General features: G+C 37.7%; 1 protein-coding gene across 4 annotated transcripts; it reads left to right on the forward strand.

The window, feature by feature from the left end:
• The first annotated feature begins 254 nt into the window (after positions 1 to 254).
• NUP42 (nucleoporin 42) lies at positions 255 to 22,060 on the forward strand. Of its 4 annotated transcripts, none has more exons than XM_041727960.1 (7): positions 255 to 419; positions 2,626 to 2,854; positions 4,990 to 5,084; positions 10,579 to 10,655; positions 11,412 to 11,498; positions 13,805 to 13,889; positions 21,198 to 22,060. In XM_041727960.1, the coding sequence occupies exons 1-7, from the start codon at positions 308 to 310 to the stop codon at positions 21,773 to 21,775; spliced, it is 1,263 nt and encodes a 420-aa protein (XP_041583894.1). In that variant the 5' UTR covers positions 255 to 307; the 3' UTR covers positions 21,776 to 22,060. The 4 variants fall into 4 exon arrangements, with proteins under 4 accessions (XP_041583894.1, XP_041583896.1, XP_041583897.1 ...); XM_041727962.1 differs by having other exon boundaries at positions 412 to 998; XM_041727963.1 differs by having other exon boundaries at positions 412 to 723.
• Positions 22,061 to 22,169: the final 109 nt, after the last annotated feature.

Below are 22,169 nucleotides of genomic sequence, written 5' to 3' on the forward strand. Positions count from 1 at the left end.
AAGACCGCAGTTCCCTTAACTCGCTTCCCTATCATTTCGCACCCTCAAGCCGCCGGCACGATCCGCAACCACGTTAACTCCCGGAGCCTTCTGCTTCCCCAAGCTCGACCCGGAGGGCAAGGGCCGCCCCGCTCTTCTCAAATCCTATTGGACAAAATCCACGCCTCTCATCCCGGGGCCGGACAAGAGAGACGAAAGGGCGCGAGAAGATGACGTCACGGCAGCGGGGCGGGACCTTCGGTTGCTTCGGGCTCTCCGTCCGCTCAGGGTGCTGACAGAAGACCGTTCCGTGGGCGACGCCGTCGCAATGACCATTTGTCAGTTCTTCCTTCAAGGCCGGTGCCGCTTTGGAGACCGGTGCTGGAACGAACATCCCGGCGCCGGGGGTGCGGGCGGAGGACGGCAGCAACAGCCCTCAGGTGACGTTCTCCTCCATCGGCCGCCGCTAGCGGAGCAGGGGAAGGCCTGGCGCCAGGGCCGTCGGGCGGAGAACGGGCGTCCGGCGTGGGGCCCGCCGCTCGGCACAGCGCGGCGGCGGCGCAGCAGTCGAGTGACGCTGACGTGCCCGCGTCGTCCGGCCTTCGGCCCCGCCCCCCGGGCCCGGCGCAGGCTCTCCCCGGCGCCGCTACCCGCTGTGTGGGCGTCCCGCTGATTTCTGCCGTGGGGATGAAGACAGTCTTGGCCTTTGGTACTAATGCGAAACCATGAGTTTCTAAGTTGGAAGTACGTGTCGTAACTGCCTTGTCTGTGGGTGGTAAAGGTCCGGAGAACTGGTCTAGGTCGACCCAGACGCCGCCTTGCTTTACCCAAACCCCGCCTTCTGGGTGCTTGTCGTTTTTTTTCTTCACCCTTGACACTCTAAGTGTAATTTTTACGAAACTGTTCCCGAGAGAGAGAGGCTCGCAGCTGGGGGCCAAAGTCTGGATTCTTGGCTTTGGGGAAGTCGCAGACTCCTTTGAACGTGTGATGTCAGCTACAAAGCTCTTGCTCTGGCGAATGTACGTGCTCGTAACATTGAAGGTAAAATCGGAAGAGTGTGTTGCCCCAGTTAAGAACTCTGGGCTGTGAGGGAAGGGGGTGTTGGAGGACCATGTGGACCCACTTCCTGGGTCTGAGTCATCGTCAGGGTTTTGGAGTATTTAAGCCGGTTGTGCATGATGTGGAAGGATTGTGTTCAAGGAGAGGAGGAACCAGAAATGAAACCAACACAAGGTTTTATTTGTTTATTTATTTATTTATTTTTAACACAAAGTTTTAAAGGTCAGATGAACAGTCAGGTTTTTCTTTGTTTAGGATCGAAGCTTAAGTCCTTAAAGTTGTCACAAGATGCTGACCCCACTCTCTTCCCTTCCCTCTTTCAGGATTGTCCATCTGACCCATAATCTATGTTGCAGTGTGATTTCACCTCCGATGCCTCTTCTTGAAAGACAGTTGTTTTTGCATCACCCACAATTCATCTCGTGAAATATTCCAAACCAATTTTTTTTTTTTTTTTTTTTTAGGACTTGGGGTCTGATCATTGTGCGTGTATTTCCTGGAAAAAGGCTGCTTAATACTTGGCATTCTGTAGAGACTCACTCTAGACGTAGTAATTAGAAAATAAATATTGAATGGGATTGATGGATGAAGAAAGCATAGATAAAAACTCATCAAGTAAACAGTATTTATCTCCCAGAAACGAATGTTCTATAATTAATCAGTGAAGAAAAAGCTATCTACCAAAGAATGAATTTCTTCAAAGGATTTGGAACTTAAGAAAAATAAAATACCATTGACCCTCACATGAGGGATCTGTTTTTTTGTTAGGTAGTTGTAGAGTTGGGAGATGAACTTTCATGAAGGAGTATATCTCCCATCATTCTAGTTCTTAATATAATCTCATGGAGTGTCTCCTAATTTAGTCAGAAACAAGGCAAATTATCTTGGTCCCAACTAGGGAGTGATGAGTAAATGAGGTAGTTTAAGTGATAAGATTTTTTAAAATAGGAGAGAGTCCTGTTGGCTCATTGTGATAATTATGAAATATTAGAATCTGCTCATAATAGAAGAACTGAGTGCATTTTATTCATGTGTAAATTGCAATCTCTCTATGAAAGATAGGTGGGTAGGTGTTTTCCCTGAGAAGATTGAATCAAATAGATTTAAGCATCTATTCAAGGACAGAGGGTGGAATCTAATTTTTTATGTCCAACAACTCTTTAATACATTGTCCATTTTTCAGCCTTTACTGCTATATAGGGCCTAGTAGGAAAGCAAAGAATGGTAAAGACAGCTTTTTATCCTCAAGGAGCTTATGACTTAGGTTACATCCTAAACCCACTATCAAGCAGTTGTTTACTTAATAAACTTATATCACTGAACTTAGTAATATATCATTATTTTTCATTGGGTTTACAGTTCTCTCAATCTTGTTAAACAAAAAATGCCATTAGACCATTACTTGATTTGCTGGTTACAAGTAACTATATAAATCAAAAATGAAGAGTTTTGTGATTTAAAATGAGTGGAAGTATGGTGCTTGTTGAATCTTGGCATCATGTCTGCACATAATAAGACAATATAATGAAAATTTTTGAGACTTAAAAGAGGAGTTGCCAATAAAATTATTTTATTGTTTATTTTCAGGTAGTAACAGACGTGGATGGAATACCACCAGCCAAAGATATTCCAGCGTTATTCAGCCATCCAGCTTCTCCAAATCAACACCATGGGGGGGCAGCAGAGATCAAGAAAAGCCATCTTTTGGTTCCTTCGATTCTGGAGCTTCAACTAGCAGGAACAGGGGGTTTGGATTGTCCCAGAACCCATTTGCTTCACCCAGTTCTGATGGGCAGAAAGATGAAAAGAAACTTCTGTAAGTGAAAGTCTTCAGAAAAAATTACTACCCATTTGCTTTTTTTTTTTTCAAAAATACCTTCTATATTTTCTTTAAGAAAAGTAATACATTATTAAAAAATCAGAATAAGCAAAGACAAGAGAAAGTACCCATGATCCTATCACTCAGAGAGAACCATTGTTTTGCATATGTCATAGTACACTTCATTTCTTTTTTTTTTTTTAATTTTTTTTTTAATTTTTATTTATTTATGATAGTCACAGAGAGAGAGAGAGAGAGAGAGAGAGGCAGAGACATAGGCAGAGGGGGAAGCAGGCTCCATGCACCGGGAGCCTGATGTGGGATTCGATCCTGGGTCTCCGGGATAGCGCCCTGGGCCAAAGGCAGGCGCCAAACCGCTGCGCCACCCAGGGATCCCAGTACACTTCATTTCACTTAAAAATATGTCACCCTTCCAAACCAGCACATTGACTTCTCAGGGCTAATTATGCTTTTTCCATTTTTCTATTGATAACACTATCAGTATTTTTTTTAACACTATCAATATTGATAACACTATCAACACTCTGCATATCTTTTAAGGTAGTTCTACTTAAGTTTATTGTAAATAATTAGTTCTTTACAAAATATAGGTAATTTAAAGCAATTTGTTCTCTTGGTGATCACTTACAGTATCTGGTATTTTTCATCCTAAAACTTCAACTACTTTCTTGAAAAAGGTTTCATTTGATTTCCTTCATTACTGTGGCACAGATTCCTTATCTTTTTTTTTTTAGATGTTATTTTATTATTTATTCATGAGAGAGAGAGAGACACAGGCAGAGGGAGAAGCAGGCTCCATGCAGAGAGCCTGAGGCGGGACTCGATCCTGGGGCCCCAGGATCACGCCCTGGGCCAAAGGCAGGCACCAAACCGCTGAGCCACCCAGGGATCTCCCTCTTACCATTTTTTAATAATGGTAGAAGGTATGACTGGTGCCAAAATAGTCCCTGGCTCTCTCTCTCTGTAACTGTTGTCTTGGCTCCTGGGACGGAACTTAAATGTAGTTGTTAGGCTTTTATTTCCCTTAATAAATTAGAATGAATGGTAAACATTTTGAGCCATGTACCATATACAGTTGATTTTTTGTAAAGGTCAAAGAGCAAACAAAGCCCTCCTTCCTGTATTAGATGTTATAAAAATCCTGATTTTAATCCAGTACCTCTGTGGTAACTATCGTTTTATTAATTGTAGCATTCTGGATGGGGGAGGGGAACATTTAATTTAGAGTCAGATCTAACCACAGCTTTGCCAATAAATTAGCTCTATGAACATGGATCTGTTTTCCCCTTTTGCAAAAGTGAGAATTGGACAAAATGATCTCTGAAGTCCTACCCACTTTAAAAATTTTTTGGTTCTATATTTTATGGTGCTTTCTGTCTTTTTCCAGTTAAATTATCATTGATGTTTATGGTAATGAACAAAGAAAGATTGGAGTTAGTATTGTATATTTTATTATATTATAGTTCTTTAAAATATGTATAGTTTAATAGTTCTCACTGACTAAATGTATTGGTTAATGGTTTAGTTTACTGGAAAACTGAAACTATGAACTCTTGATATTATAATATTTAAAATCATGAAATAGAGTTCTTATTCCATAAATTCTGCTTTAAAGAATACTCTTCAGAAAATACAGTGGAAAAATCTAGAAGCATCTTGGTGGCTTAGTCGGTTAAGCATCCAGCCCTTGATTTTATCTCAGGCCATGAGCTCAGGGTCAGAGATTGAGCCCTGTGTCAGGGAGGAGTCTGCTGCACCCTCTGCCCTCCCCCCCCTTGCATGTGCACTCTCTTTCTCTCTCTCTCTCTCTCTCTCTCTCTCTCTCTCTCTCCCCCTCCCTCCCTCCCTCCCTCTCTCTCTCTTTCTCTATAAAAATAAATAAAATCTTTTAATAAAAAGGGTTGGGGGAGGCACCTGGGTGGCTTCACCCAGAGTCTTGGGATCAAGCCCCACAGGCTACCTCCCTGCTCAGTGGGGAGTCAGCTCCTCCCTCTCCCACTGCCCCTCCTTGTTTGTGCTTTCTCTCTCACTCTCTCTCAAATAAACTTTATAAACAATAAATTTTAACAAGCAGATAAAAAAGATCCTTTGCTCTTTTTTTTTTTCCCCAGGGAAGGAATTATAAAAGATATGGAAATTTGGGAATCATCAGGGCAGTGGATGTTTTCTGTTTATTCACCAATGAAAAAGAAACCTAATATTTCAGGTAATTGAGAAATTTTGTGTTTTTAAAATACACTTAACAACTCTTATTATTTTCTAAAACCAAGATCATGCCAAAAAAACTAACCACAAACTTAGCCACTGTTAGGAGAGTTTGGACATTGTTTAAAGTATCCCAATATTCTGGCAGAACTTCGTAATTCAGAAATAGAGATTAGAAGATACAATTCTTTTAAGATACCTGGTTCTCATGAGAAAATACTGAAATCAGTACCCACCACAATTCCCATTCGGTAAGCGCCCAAAGAATCTCTGTTTTCTGGGTTTCCTGTAGGTAGGTACAACTTCAGAACCTCTTAGCTACCTGGAGTGAATAGAAGATTCACATCCTACTTGCCATTAAGGCCTTGGCTACCTGATTCTGTTTTCCCTTTCTTTATATTTTCTTCCAAAGATAGTTATTTTTCATAAAGCATGTTGAGACCTATCCTCGAGATAATGTGTGAAGCTAAAGAGATTTAGCTGGGCTACAGAGATAGCATTTCTTTAGAATGCTCTTTTCCCTTCTCGTTTTCTTTGGTCCTTAGTCCCTAAGCCCCTTCTGAACTGAAACCTAAAGTGCCACGCTTTTCTAATCCCACTTTAGGTGGTCCTGGGCCTCTGCCCTATTGAGTAAACAGCAGGTACCTAACAAATGAGAGCCCTTGCAGTCCCTCAGAACTTTGGGATCCCTGCCCTCTCTCAGCTCTACCTGTTCATTCCCTGTGAGCAGTGATGTCACACCAGTCATTATTTATTCACTCAGTTCAAGAAAATACAGAATTTTTGTGTCAAGCCCTTTTCTAAGATCTAAGGATATAGTGATGAGCAAGACAGACAAGGTCCCTCCCTTACAAAACTTATGTTCTTGAGAGAGGGAGAAAAATAAGTAATACAAATAAATAATTTTCAGTAACGTTTTCCTTTTTTTTTAAGATTTATTTATTTATTTGAGAGAGAGTCTGCATAAGCTGGAGGAGGGGCAGAGGAAGAGGATGAGGGGAACAGACTCCCCGCTGAGTGGGAAACCCAACGTAGGGCTTGATCCCACAACCTGTGAACCTGAAACCAAGATTTGGATGCTTAACCAACTGAACTTCCCAGGCTCCTCTAAAAAATAATGTTTTTAGTATTTGAATGTTCCATATAATATTTGGGACATACTTCTACTAAAAAGTTACTTGTTGTATATCTGAAATTCAAATTTCACTGGGCATCCTGTATTATTATTTGCTCAACCTGGCAACCCTATTCTTGAGACCCTTTTAAAAACTATACAAATTCATATTTTCATAATAGTACTAAGGCATTATAAATGTCACTCTGATGACATTTGCACTGTTGGTACAAAGGCATTCATGAGTAAAACTTGTGTTTTAGCATGAATCAAGGCAGAGGCAACACACTGTACTAGCAGACTATAATAGTCAATACAAAAAATTTTTTTAAGTTTTATTTAAGTAATCTCTACAACCAATATGGGGTTCAAATTCATAACCCCAAATCAAGAGTCACATGCTCTTTTGGATCATGCCAGCCAGGCACTCCCATAAAAAATTTTTTTAATGTCGGGATCCCTGGGTGGCGCAGCGGTTTGGCGCCTGCCTTTGGCCCAGGGCGCGATCCTGGAGACCCGGGATCGAATCCCACGTCGGGCTCCCGGTGCATGGAGCCTGCTTCTCCCTCCGCCTGTGTCTCTGCCTCTCTCTCTCTCTCTCTGTGACTATCATAAATAAATAAAAAAATTAAAAAAAAAAAATTTAAAAAATTTTTTTAATGTCGTTTTCACTTAAAATTTTTGATGAAGAGGTAAAAATACTTGTTTTATTAATCTTGACTCTTGAGTGCATACCTTTTTAATCTTTGTGACAAAATGGGAAGGACACAGGATTGCCTGGGTGGCTCAGTGGTTGAGTGTCTGCCTTCAGCTCAGGACATGATCCTGGAGTCCCAGGATCAAGTCCCACATGGGGCTCCCTACAGGGAGCCTGCTTCTCCCTTTGCCTATGTCTCTGCCTCTCTGTCTCTCATGAATAAATAAATAAAATCTTTAAAAACAAAATGAGAAGTGCACATAAAGTGCTTCTGCCACAAACTCACATATGATGGTTATTTTTAGGGAAGGCACTGAAGTTATATGGATTGTGAACTGAACTAGCCACTTTTTTCATATTTTTTTACTTGAAAGGTACTTGGCAACATTTTTTTTTTAAACTAATGAAGTGAGTCTATCACTTCAAAGAAAACAACTGACTATTGCCAGTGACAAAATTTGAACTTTCTAGTGAAAATTAGAATTATAGAAAACTGTTTTCTGCCACTGTAAGCTTAATGACTTCTTAATATTTAAAGTCTCTTCTGATGAGATGGATAGTGATATTAACAAATATGAGTTTTTTATGTTGTAAGATGGCACGTGTCAGCTTTTAGAAGTTCTAGGTGACTCAGTGAACCAGTATTTTCCAAATGACCAGTGTATGATATTGTAAAATTATGCATGGTTGAAAATCCATTCTAAGTGCAAGATAAACCACTGGATTTAATATAATAGTACAAAAAGTTAATTAGTATGGTTCGAGTTTGCATTCTAGCTAATTTTTAAGGAATTATAACCTGTCAAGTTTTGGGGTAATGTCAAAGAAGAATATCCACAATTATCTGAAAAAGCTATTAAAGTCTTCTATTTCTAGCTACTTATCTATGTTAGAACAGATTGTCTTCATATACTTCAACCAGGCAATATATTGCAACAGATTGAATGTAGAAGCAGATTTAATCCAGCAATCTTCTCTTAAAGTCAAGTGTTAAAAAAATTTACAGTCCCTCAGTCAGCAAAAAGCCGATGACCCACTGAAAGTTCAGAAGAGGGTCAAGATTTTTAGCAATAAAATATTTTTAAATAAAGGTATGTTTAAAATATTACAAACATAAGACATTGCTATTCATCTCACTAAATGTTTATTTTTTGCTTTAAAAATAGGCTATTTATGTTGATATGTAATTGGTTTCTTTTTTTAAGATATATTTATTTATCAGAGAGAGTACATGCAGGGGGAAGGGCAGAGGGAGAGGGAGACAGAGAATCTCAAGTAGACTACAAGCTGAGCACGGAGCCCGACATGGAGCTCGATCCCACAACCCTGAGCTCACAAGCTGAGCTGAAACCAAGAGTTGATGTTCAACTGACTATACCACCAAGGCACCCCTGGTTTCTTATTTTTATGTGAATTAATACATATGGTCTGTATTTCTTCTTTATCATTTTAAATATGGCAAATATTGATGTATATAACCTATGTAAACAAAAGCTCTTTGGGACTGTTTAATTTTTAAGAATATAGATGGGTCTTGGGCCAAAAAAAGTTGGAGAACTACTGTCCTTAGATACCAATTACAATGAATTAACTTTTCCTATGCATCTAAAATGATACTGCTTTTGTACCACCCTTGAGAGAATTGAGAACATAGTCACATAATTTTCCATATCCTGTGATTTCAGATGAGGAACAACTGGAGGAAGGAAAAAGTAACTAGAGGGATATTATTCCTTTAGTTAGAGTGGTTTTCCATTCTTAGGAGGCAATATTAAAGTTGAGTCCTAAGTGAAAAGAAGGTGTCACTTTTGGGAATATTTGGGTAAAACATTCCTGGCAATAGGAATAGCTAATGCAAGGGGAGGAGGGCGGGTATTGGAGGGGAATGGGTGACGGGCACTGAGGTGGACACTTGACGGGATGAGCACTGGGTGTTTTTCTGTATGTTGGTAAATTGAACACCAATAAAAATTAATTAAAACAAAAAAAAATAAAAATTAAAAATTAAAAAAAAAGGAATAGCTAATGCATAGGCCCTTGTAGGAATAAGGTTGGCAGGTTTAAGGATTAGTGAGGCCTGAAACCCTGGAGGAGACTGAACAAGGGAAAGAGTCCTAGGACGTAAAACCATGGAGTCAGCCAGGAGCCAGGTCATGTTGGACCTAATTGTACTGAGCAGCCATGTGGAGCTGTAAGCAGGAGAAGGATATGATCTGATTAGAAAAAACTCACTCAGGCTGTTGTATGAAAAGAAACGGCCTGTAGGGAGTGGTAGGACCTAAGAAGCAAAATAGAGACAAGGAGATGAGTTAGGAGACAAATGCTGGTGACTGACTGGGTTATAGTTACTAGCAGTGGAGACAGAATTGGTCAAATCCGTGTTTTGTTTTAGAGTTAGAACCAGCAGGATGCTGACTAATTAGATGTGAGGAAAGAGAAATGTTGGAGGATTCCTAGGTTTTTTGGCCTGAACGGTTAATCGAGATGGTATAAAGACAAAGTGTTGAGGAATCCAAAGTTCTAATTTGAAAGTTTAGTCTTTTTCTTTACACCCCACTGGGGTGTAGATGTCCATAGAGTTAATGATATCTGGGTTACAAGTAATTCTCTGTAGAAAATATCCTGAACATTGTTTTTCCTTTCTTAAAAAGTTTTTCTAATTATAAATTTACAGCTGTTACCATAGAAAACTTGAAAAACACAGAAATATGTAAATAAAACAAAGATCACCTGATCAGAGAAAACAATGATAACATTTTAGAGTATTTCTTTCAAAAATAAGTATAATCATATTTCCTATATATATATATAAAATCATATATATAAAATACATATAATTAGGATCATAATCTAGTTTTGTATTATACTTTGTTTTCAGTTTGTCTCTACTACTAAAAATGCTAGAATGAACATTTTCATACATTAAACTCTTTGTTTTTACGTCTATATTTCTGGAGGTTAAACCTAGAAATTTTATTAAGGACAGAAAGTATGAACATATTTTAGGCATCTGACACTTAATGACAATTTTCCTCCAGAAAAGTACCTTTTTGATTCCTTAAAGGCAATTTAGGAGAGTATCCATTTTACCACACCCTTTATAACGATAAATACCATCCATTTTTAATTTTTGCCATTAAGTAAAGCATTTTATCTCCATTTTTAGTTGATTTTTAAATTCACCTTTTTTATTTGATTTATTTGCTGGCTCTCTGAATTTTTTTGAGTTGGATGTTTATTATCTTTGCCCATATTAACTTATTTTTCTTATTGATTGTAAATGCTATTTATACATTGACATTAGCTCTTCTCCTGTCATATATGTTGCAGTTACAGTTTTCTCAGTTTACCATTTGTCTTTTAATTTTGGTTATTACAGTTTCTGGCATACAGAATATTTATTAAACAAGAAGCTTGAATGTATATGTAGTCAACTCTTTTTCTTTGTCATTCCTTCCACTCCATTTATCTTTAGAAAATTTCTCCCTTTGAAGATCAAATATCCAACCATATTTTACTCTAATTTTATACTTTATTAAACATTAGAGTATAGGCTTTGAAATTTTTCCTTATGATAATGAAAATTTTCTTATGATCAACATCATATTTTGTCTAGCACTTCTAGCTTTACTATTAAAAGTATTGACATTTATTTTAAAGATTCCAATTGATTCCTCACTTCAGGTTTTACAGACATTTCACCAGAGGAGTTGAGGCTTGAATACCATAACTTCTTAACCAGCAATAACTTACAGAGTTATGTAAGTTTGTTTCCTATTCATCTACCTTGATACCAGATTAGCTGTTAATTACTGTCTTCTCTGTTTGTAGTGGCTTGCTTGTATGTTGGCAGAGTGGATGAGGTCTATAATTTTTCTCAAGACAAGGCTATTTTTATTTTCTAAATTAATTTCTTTGAAATTGGTTGGTTATCTAAAATGGTAATAATATATTTTGACTATACAAGTAGGAATGTCATATTTTTATTACAAATTATCCAGCAATCAGTCCTAGAAGTCAGACTCTTTCATTTCATCATTTGATATTTATGGAAGATCTCTTAAGTGCAGACAGACTCCATGATGAATTCTAGAAAAACAAAGTGAAATAAGACACAGTCTGTTTATACAGATTAACATTCTCACATATCAGATGTCAAAAAATAAAAAAGTTGGGCTTGAATAAGTTTGGTGCTTAAAGGAAATAACATCAACTGTATTTTTGTGTTTTCTACAGTCATGATCAAGCATTTCAACTAGTATACATGTTTGCCTCCCACCGAGATAAAACACTCTGTGCTTTCACATACTTGAGGTTCTGAACCAGGTGACACAAGGAGTTGGAGAGCAGGGAGGGAACTACAGCTGGAACATCTTGGGCAAATTATGTATAAGTTATGGGCCATAAAAATGTTTCATCAACTTTTTGTGATTTGAGCAAATAAAGACATAAAGTTGGAGAAACAAACTTCTAAACACTCAATATTGACTCGTTATTTTTCTGTCTTCTCTCTTCAGCTGAATTCCCTCCAACAGTTAGTAAATCAATGGAGAAACAGAATAAATGAACTGAAAAGTCTGAATACATCAGCTAATATAGCTTTGGTGAGTATTGGAGAATTTTCTGTGGGAAGTATCTTATCTATTGCTTTTTTTTGCAGAGAATTTCACTTTGGATTTGGAAAGCAAGGCTAAAATTCTTTGTCAAGAATTATGATACACACATTCTCAAGACTATCATCATTTAAAGTCACAGCCCTAGAATTGCTTTCTCTCTGTTCGTTAGAAAAGCTCAGATAACTTTGCTTTCCTAAAATGATTTTTAGGGTAAAGTTTTTTACTTTGGTGGTCTAGTTTTGAAAATATCCCATAAATTCAAGAATACCAGATTATCAACATTTACAAAGAAATTGCTATGAAAAATGATCTGAATATAAGTTTAGACTAATGTATACTTTTATGACTGGAAAACACTCACCATATGTTCCCTGACTTATACAGAAATACTGTTAGTAGATATATAACTACCTGTTTCCAAAGATATTATCTCTGACTGTATTATCTCTGTCAATAAAATTATGATGTTTCTATTCCCATAAAAATTTCTTAAGAACCTTATTTTGAAATAAGATAAATTTACAGTTTCCCAGGCGATTTATGTTTCTGCTTTCTGAAAAGGCTATGAGAGCTGTAGCTGCCTAACTTAGTAAATGACTGGGTGACCGTTCCAGCATTCCACGCCTTAAGTATGTACTTTCTAGACAGACTCTTGGGGAAGCTAATTTCTTCACCATTTAGTTGTTATAATCCCATTTAAATTTAGTAGGACTTCTTGGAAGTATTCTCTCCCCATGTGAGAGGTGGCCCAGCATCCTTACTGCTAATGTAGAAGGGGTAACTGAGTCAACAAGTTCTTTGCTCTTTGCCAGCTTTCTAGGGGACCCTCCATAGGTGAGGATCTTATTTTAGTCCACCTACAGTGGGTTTAGCATATATCAATAGTTCATTCTTTGTTCTTTTAATTCAGTGTTTGTGTATAATATGTTTATCTATATACCCATCAATGAATATTACACTGAGGAAGAGAAAACTAAAGAGAAACCTCATCAGGGTGCCTGGGTAGCTCAGTCAGTTAAGCATCCGACTCTTGATTTCGGCCCAAGTCATGATCTCAGGAGCCCTGAGATTGAGAAGCAACTCTACCCTCAATGCAGAGTCGGCTTCAAATTCTTTCTCCCTCCCACTTAGTCTCTTTCTCTCTCTCCAATAAATAAATTTTTAAAATCTTTAGGAAAAAAAAGAAAATAATCCTCATCTATAGTGACAGAAAAGGATGAGTGGTTCCCTATGCCCAGGGATTGGGAGAGTTTTGACTGAAAAAGAACACAAGGGAGTTTTTAGGGGGTGATAGAAGTATTTTAAATCTTGATTGTGGCGGTGGCTATAAGTTTGTCAAAACTCATCAAAATTTATATATATATGTTTTTTAAATAATATATATATAAATTTTATATATATATGATGGATGCATTTTATTGCATATAAACTATGCCTCAATGAACTTGATTTTTGAAAAATGCTTTTAAGGCTTCCAAATGAGAGAAATCATATTTGAGTTGATTAGGAAAAGATTCTTGGAGATAAGGAGTAAAGGAAAAGTTCCTTGAAAGGGAGATTAAGATTTCAGTATGCAGAGATGAAAAACATTTCTAGAGTAGAAAATAGCAAAAACAGAAAGTATTCTCAGGAAATAGGAAATGTTTAATTTTAATAGTAAGCTTTTAATAATGTAATTGTGAATCAGCTTCAGTTCAAGTATTAGACTAAGCAGAGTGGGTAGCCTCTAAAGGCCCTTTACCTGAATTCTAGATTTCTTGGTAATCAGCCTATAGACATTGAAATGTATTACAGTGGGCAGCCTGAGTGGCTCAGCGGTTTAGCGCCACCTTCAGCCCAGAGCATGATCCTGGAGACCCAGGATCAAGTCCTGCGTCAGGTTCCCTGCATGGAGTCAGCTTCTCCCTCTGCCTGTGTCTCTGCCTCTCTCTATCTCTCTCTGTATGTATCTCATGAATAAATAAATAAAATCTTTAAAAAAAAAAAAAAAGAAAGAAAAAAGTGTTAAATTTTTTTTCTGATTTTAAGATATACTCATTGAAGAAATTTAGAAAATATTTTAGAAGCATAAATAAAATCACCCATAATTCATCAGCCAGTTGCTCTTACTTCATTGAGATTTGTCCATTTTTTCTGTGCGTATTCATATTGTGAGCACTTTTCTATGTTAAACATATTTTTAAGTGTACATTTTTAAAATTGAATTTGTCTGTAAAGTGTATAGAAAAGGTAACTGAGAACTACTCATCAATTACTTTATTATTTGCCCACTTTTTTTTTTTTTTTTTTGATAGCTCTCAGATCTAAAGGATGGAATAAATCAAGCAGCACCTGCATTTGGATTCAGCAGTACACAAGCAGTAACATTTGGATCACCAGGTAAATGATAAAGTAATGCAAGATTTCATTAATTTTAGAAACATAGGATTTTCAAGTTTTAGATAATAAACATAAAGTATGAAGGTTGAGTGGCATTTTATTTTATAATTTTATTTATTTTTAAAATTTAAATTCATTTAATTAACATACAGTGTTTTATTAGTTTCAGAAGTAGAGTTCAGTGATTCATCAGTCTTTGTATAACATCCAGTACTCATAACATCACATGCCCTCCTTAGTTACCCCATCCTCGCTTCCCCTCTAGCAGCCTTCAGTTTGTTTCCTGTGAATAAGAGTCTCTTATGATTTGTCTCCCTCTCTGATTTTGTCTTGTTTTATTTTTCCCCTCTCTTCTCCTATGATCCTCTGTTTGGTTTCTTAAATCCCACATATGAGTGAGATCATGTAATTGTCTTTCTCTTATTGACTAATTTCACTTAGCATAATACTTTCTAGTTCCATCCATGTTGTTGCAAATGGCAAGATTTCAGTATTCCATTGTATATGTATATATACCACATCTTCTATCTATTATTCTATTCGTGGATGTCTGAGCTCTCTCCATAGTTTGGCTATTGTGGACATTGCTGCTATAAACATTGGGGTGCAGGTGCCCCTTCAGATCACTACATTTATATCTTTGGGGTAAATACCTAGTAGCGCAATTGCTGGGTTGTAGAGTAGCTCTGTTTTCAATTTTTTGAGGAACCTCCATACTGTTTTCCAGAGTGGCTGTACCAGTTTGCATTCCCCACCAACATTGTAAGAGGGTTCCTCTTCTCTGCATCCTGGCCAACATCTATCATTTCCTGACTTATTCATTTTAGCCATTCTGACTGGCGTGAGGTGGTATCTCATTGTGGTTTTGATTTGTATTTCTCTGATGCTGAGTGATGTTTAGCATTTTTTCATGTGTCTGTTGGCCATTTGTATGTCTTCTTTGGAGAAATGTCTTTTCATGTCTTCTGCCCATTTCTTGATTGGATTATTTGTTCTTTGGGTGCTAAATTTGGAAAGTTTTTTATAGATCTTGGATACTAACCCTTTATCTGATAAGACGTATGCAAATATCTTCTCTCATTCTCTCAGTTGTGTTTTGGTTTTGTCAGCTATTTCGTTTGCTGTGCATACTTTTTTAACTTTTTTTTTTTTTTTAATTTTACTTATTTATTCATGAAAGATATAGAGAGAGGGGCAGAGACATAGGCAGAGGGAGAAGCAGGCTACCCGGACCCACAGGGAGCCTGTTACAGGGATTCGACCCCAGGCCCCTAGGATCACCACCTGAGCCAAAGTCAAATGCTCAACCACTGAGCCACGCAGGTGCCCTGCAAAACTTTTTTTTATCTTAGTGAAGTCCCAGTAGTTCATTTTTGCCTTTGATTCTCTTGCCTTTGGAGACTTGTCTAGCAAGAAGTTGTTGTGGCCGAGGTCAAAGAGGTTGGATTTTGATGGATTCCTAGGACTTTGATGAATTCCTATATCACATTTAATCTTTAATGCATTTTTATTTTATTTTTGTGTATGACTTATGAAAGTGGTCCAGTTTTTTTCTTCTCCATGTGGCTGTCCAAGTTTCCCTACACCATTTGTTGAAGAGACTGTCTTTTTTTCCATTGGATATTCCTTTCTGCTTTGTCAAAGATTAGATGACCATAGATTTGAGTGTCCATTTCTTAGTTTTCTCTCTTCTATTCCATTGATCTATGTATGTTTCTGTGTGCCAGTACCATACTGTCTTGATGATTACGGTGTTGTAATAGAGCTTGAAGTCCAGGATATGATGTCACCAGCTTTGGTTTTCTTTTCCAACATTCCTTCAGGGTCTTCTCTAGTTCCATACACATTTTAGGATTATTTGTTCTAGCTCTGTGAAGAAAAGTTGATGGTATTTTTTTTTAATTAATTTTTATTGGTGTTCAATTTACCAACATACAGAAAAACACCCAGTGCTCATCCCGTCAAGTGTCCACCTCAGTGCCCGTCACCCATTCCCCTCCAACACCCGCCCTCCTCCCCTTCCACCACCCCTAGTTCGTTTCCCCGAGTTAGGAGTCTTTATGTTCTGTCTCCCTTCCTGATATTTCCCAACATTTCTTTTCCCTTCCTTTATATTCCCTTTCACTATTATTCATATTCCCCAAATGAATGAGAACATACACTGTTTGTCCTTCTCCGATTGACTTACCCACACATCTGACCCTATGTGGCTCTTGAGATGATGAAATAATATGAAGCCTATAACATCACCTGTAGTATATTCTTATTAAGAATCTAAAATAGGGGGATCCCTGATGGCGCAGCGGTTTGGCGCCTGCCTTTGGTCCAGGGCGCGATCCTGGAGACCCGGGATCGAATCCCACGTCGGGCTCCCGGTGCATGGAGCCTGCTTCTCCCTCTGCCTGTGTCTCTGCCTCTCTCTCTCTCTCTCTCTCTCTCTCTGTGACTATCATAAATAAATTTAAAAAAAAATTTTTTTTTAAATAAATAAATGTTTGTTTAAATTCCCCTGGGAAGCCATCTGGAACTAGACTCTTGTTGGGAGATTTTTTTATTACTGCTTCAATTTCCTTGCTGGTTATGGCTCTGTTCAGGTTTTCTATTCTTGTTTCAGTTTTGGTAGTTTATGTGTTTCTAGGAATATATTCATTTCTTCCAGATTGCCAGATTTTTGGCGTATAGTTGGCTCATATAATATGTTCTTATAATTGTATTTCTTTGATGTTGGTTGTGATCTCTCCTCTTTAGCTCATGATTTTATTTATTTGGCTCTTCTCTCTCTTTTTCTTTCTCTCTCTCTCTCTCCTTTTTTTTTTGATAAGTCTGGCCAGAGGCTTATCCATCTTATTCTTTCAAAGAACTAGATTCCAGTTTCATTGATCTGTTCTACTGTTCTTTTGGTTTCTGTTTCATTGATTTCTGCTTCAGGATTTATTAATTCTCTTCTTTAGGCTTTATTTGCTGTTCTTTTTCCAGCTCACTTAGGTGTAAGATTAGGTTGTATATTTGAGACCTTTCTTGTTTCTTGAGAAGACTTGTATTGCCATGTACTTCCCTTTTAGGACCACCTTTTCTGCATCCCAAAGGCTCTGAGCAGTTGTGTTTTCATTTTCATTTGTTTCCATGAATTTTGTTAATTCTTCTTTAATTTCCTGGTTGACTCATTCATTCTTTAGTAGAATGCTCTTTAACCTCCATGTATTTGAGTTCTTTCCAAATTTCCTCTTTTGATTGATTTCCAGTTTTAAAGTATTGTGGTCTGAAAATATGTAGGGAATGATCTCAGTCTTTTGGTATCAGTTGAGACCTGATTTGTGACCCATGATGTGATCTGTTCTGGAGAATGTTCCATGTGCACTTGAGAAGAATGTGTATTCTTTTGCTTTAGGATAAAATGCTCTTAATATATCTGCGAAGTCCATCTGGTCCAGTGTGTCATTCAAAGCCCTTGTTTCCGTGTTGATCTTCTGCTTAGGTGATCTGTCCATTTCTGTGAGTGGGGCGTTAAAGTCCTCTACTATTATTACATTATTGTCAATGTGTTTCTTTAATTTTGTTATTAATTGGTTTATATGTAAATAGGTACTCCCCTGTTACAGTCATAAATATTTACAATTTTTAAATCTTCTTGTTGGATAGACCCTTAATTATGAGATAGTGTCCTTCCTCATCTCTTATTACAGTCTTCAGTTTATATTCTAATTTGTCTGAAATAAGGATTGCTTCCCCAGTTTTCTTTTGATGTCCATTAGAATAATAAATAGTTTTCCACCCCCTCACTCTCAATCTCAAGGTGTCATTAGGTCTAAAATGAGCCTCTTACAGAAAGCATATGGATGGGTCTTGTTTTTATAACCAGTCTGATACCCTGTGTCTTCTAATTGGAGCATTTAGCCCATTTACATTCAGAGTAACTATTGAAAAATATGAATTTAATGTCATTATGTTACCTATAAAGTCACTGCTTCCATATATTGTCTCTTTACCTTTCTGGTCTTTGTTATTTTGGGGCTCTCTCTTTGCTTAAAAGATCCCCTTTAATATTTTTTGCAGGACTAGTTTAGGAATCACAAATTCTTTTATTTCTGTTTGTTCTGGAAGCTCTTTATCTCTCCTCCTATTCTGAATGACAGCCTTGCTGGATAAAATATTCTCAGCTGCATATTTTTCCCATTTAGCACCCTGAATATATCATGCCAGTCCTTTCTGGCCTGCCAGGTAGATAGGTCTGTGGATAGGTCTGCTGCCAGTCTAATGTTTCTACCTTTATAGGTTAAGGACATTTTGTCCCCAGTTGTTTTCAGGATTTGCTCTTTGTCTCTGAAATTTGCAGGTTTCACTATTAAATTTCAAGGTAATTGACCCATTTTTATTGATTTTTAAGGGAGAGTTCTCTGTGCCTCCTGAATTTAAATGCCTGTTTCCTTCCTGCAGATTAGGGAAGTTCTCAGCTATAATTTGCTCCAGTTTACCTTCTGACCTTCCCTCTCTCTTTATTCTTCTGGGATCCCAATTATTTTAATACTGTTTTGCTTTGTAATATCACTTATCCCTCATATTCTCCCCTCATGATCCAGTAGTTGTCTCTTTTTCTCAGCTTCTTTATTCTCCATCACTTTGTCTTCAATATCAGTAATTCTCTCCTCTGCCTCATTTATCATAGCAATTAGAGTCTCCATTTTTTTAACACATCTCATTAATAGCCTTTTTGATTTCAACTGGGTAAAATTTTAGTTCTTTTATTTCTCCAGAAAGGGATTCTCTAGTGTCATCTGTGCCTTTTTCAAGCCCAGCTAGTATCTTTATAATCATTATTCTGAACTCTAGTTCTGATGTCTTACTTATTATATCCATACCGATTAAGTTCCTGGCAGTCAGTACTGCCTCTTGTCCCTTTTTTGAGGTTTTTCTGTCTTGTCATTCTGTCCATAGAATGGATGAATAAGAGAACAAAATGCTAAAATAGCAACAACGACCCCAGAGAAATATACACAAATTAGAAGAGACCTGAAACCGAAAAGAAAATTTTAAAAAAAGAGAAAATATATAATCAAACAACTGAACAGAATAGAGTAATACAATATATCGAGTAGGTTTTAGTCTCTTTGTTAGAAAACTAGATCCCAAAATTGTAAAGAAAGAAAAACATATACGTAAAAAAATTAAATACAATGAAAGAAGAGGTTGTAACTGTAAAAATGAAAATTTAAAAAGACTTAAGAGTTGATGGAATAAGAAATTGGAAAAGGAAAAAGAAAAAAATTAGACTGAAAAATCATGAGAAAATACCATGAATTCTATATACTGTTTTCCCCTAGAGCTGGAGTTTCTCAGTTCTGTGTGATCCGTAAACTTGGTCTTAGCCAGATATTCTTGGTGAAATTCTGGGTTAGGGGCCTGTTGCATTGATTCTCAGATGTCTTTGCCCTGGGCAGAACTGCATAGCCCTTGCCTGGGGGCCAGCCTACGTAATCTGCTCCAGATTGTTCTATGGGGCTTTTGTTCCATGAAGTCTTTCCACACTGCTTTAGAAGATGAAAATGAAAATGACAGCCTCCCAATCTCTAACTTTGACCCAAAAGCTCAGGGCCCCACTCCTCAGTATACCCTCAAGGAAAAGCAATCAGTCACTCCCATCTCCCTGGTCTCTGTCACACTGTGCTCACCCAGCCTGTGACTGAGCATTTTTTGCTCAGGCACACAACTGTTTTGAGTCTCCAAACCCTGTTGACTCCTGCAGTGCACATACCCACTGCTCCTCCCTGTGAGGAGGAAGGAAAGTCTCACTACAGGTCTGCCCCTTGCTAGGCTCTTGCTGCAAGAGCAGTCACTTGAACATGCCATGGTTGGTTCGTAGTTTATGGCAACACTGAGCAGAAAGCCCACTCCTGAGCTCGCTATTTGCAGCCAGCTTCCCTACTCCAGTGCTTGGGAACTCTGCCCCACTCAGGCACCCCTGTGCCTGTATCTTCCTGTGACCCTGGGGATCCTGACCACACTACCCCAACTTAGGATTCTGTCCCACTTCACCACCTGAGTGCCTTTCAGACGGGGACATCCTTCACCCTGGCGGACTTCTAAAAGTTCCAATTTTGCGATCCCCAGCTATATTGCAAAATTGATAAAGCTGGCTTTCTGGTGGCTGGCTTACAGAGGCTCCCTCCTCCCGCAGTTTATCTTCCGATATAGTGCCTTGGATTTACTTCTCCACACCTCCTACCTTGCAGAAAGTGGTCGCTTTTTTATTTGTAGAATTGCAACAGTTCTTTTCTCCAGTTGAATTCACAGGTGTTCAGAATGATTTGATAGCTATCTCGCTGAATTCCTGAGACCAGACCAAACTAGGTCTCCTACTCCTCTGCCATCTTCCTCCCTCTCCTTAAGTGGCATTTTAAATCATCCTTGCAGATTCTACTACCTTCCATGATGTAGCTTCAAAGAATTTGGCTCATCAGTCATCTGTGAAATAGGGGTCAGGCGACATGATTTTTGAAAGACCCCATGGCTCAGGCTTTCAAAGTATATTTTGAAAATGGTTTTTCAAAAGTTTATAAGACTACATAGTAGCTACATAGCTACTATGTAGCAGCACCACTGAGGACCTCCTTTTCACTGTGTATAATAGCATAGTTTTGTCTCAAGTGACAATACTATGTCACTTTTTTTTCTTTTTAGTTTAAAAGAAAAATTGTTTAAGTTAGGTTACAGGGGTAAATAGTGGTTCTCAGAGACCAATAAGGCAAATTAGGAATGAGGAGTTTGTACTGTCATAAAAAGTATGAAAATAAAAGTGGCAACTCAGGAAGTATTTTAGCCAAAAACTAAAGATGTCAGTTATTAGAGTAGGATTTCATCAGATTCATCTTAGTTGAAAGCTAGAAGGGCCTCGAGAATCACTCTATTTGTGTATGCAGGAGGAAACTGAGATGAAGTGACTACTCTACATTTGCTTAAAAGAATATAACTAAGGAAAGAGTCAACTTCTTTGATAATTGACGTAGCTGATTTATTTGGGGTTGAGGCAGAAAGTGAAAGTCCACCTCCTAATCCCAGAGGTTTCTGAAAGCTGTCTCCATCCAGTAAGGATAATCAAATGAGATCAGTATGCAGAAAGAACAACAGGTTTAGTAGGTTTGTCCTAGCTTCTTATTTTCACTTTTCCTTCCATTCAGTAAGCCTCTCACATTTAAACGTGGCAGAAATAAGAAAAAACCGAGGGGTGGTTAATATGGCTACATTTTCTGACTATTGTAGCTTATTTTTTTCCTTTTCCTTTTTTTTTTTTTTTTTTTTTTTTTTTTTTTGTAGGTTTTCCAGGAAATAACAGCAGCAGTACTAGTGCTCAGAATTTTAGTTTTAAACCAAGCTCTGGGTTTTCCTCTGCCTCTTCTGGAAGTCCTTCTTTATTTGGGAATACTCCAGCATTTGGAGCTGCATCCTCTGCCAGTTCTGCCATCACTACTTCTGTTCCAACGTTTGGATTTGGGAAATCTTCAGTCACATCTGCTGCTTCGTTTTCTTTTAAAAGTCCTGCAGCATCTGGTTTTGGGTCACCTGGATTTTCAGGATTTCCAGCTTCCATGGCAGCAGGCTCTGTTGGAGCTCCAGGGGCCCCAGCCTTTGGAAGTAGCAGTTCTGTGGCTAATTTTGGTAATCTAGGCTCACATTCTCACACTGCTTTTTCCAAGTCATCCAACGACACCTTTGGAAATAGTAGCATATCCACCTCTCTCCCAACCTCAAATGGCAGCACCATAACAGATAATGTATTATTCACACCGAAGGATCAACTAACAACAGAAGAACTAGATCAATTTCAATCCAAGAAATTTACTCTGGGAAAAATTCCTTTAAAGCCACCACCTATGGAACTTCTAAATATTTGAAAGGACGATTCTAAATACAGAAAAGAACAGCTCTTAAAATTGTCTTGAGTGGTTTGTATAAAATTGCTTTGAGTGGTTCAAATATATACGTATATATGTATACGTAATATACTTACAAGGGATATAAACTTTCAATAATAACTTTAGGGGATTTGAAATTCAATATTTTTTTTCTAAGTAAAGTATATGAAATACTCAGCAAGAAGTTTTTTTTTTTACTTTAATTATGAATGGAACTGAAAAAAACTGTCATTGTGCACTGAATAAAGTGCTATTTTCATTCTATCTCACTTTACTGTCTTACCTTTTAAAGGTTTGCCTCTAAATTTTTTTTTTTTTTTTTTTAAGGAGATCATTTCGGGTTGTTTGGGTGGCTCAGTCAGTTGATCATCTG

Source organism: Vulpes lagopus, chromosome 13 (genome assembly GCF_018345385.1).
Source record: "Vulpes lagopus strain Blue_001 chromosome 13, ASM1834538v1, whole genome shotgun sequence".
NCBI lineage: Eukaryota > Metazoa > Chordata > Mammalia > Carnivora > Canidae > Vulpes > Vulpes lagopus.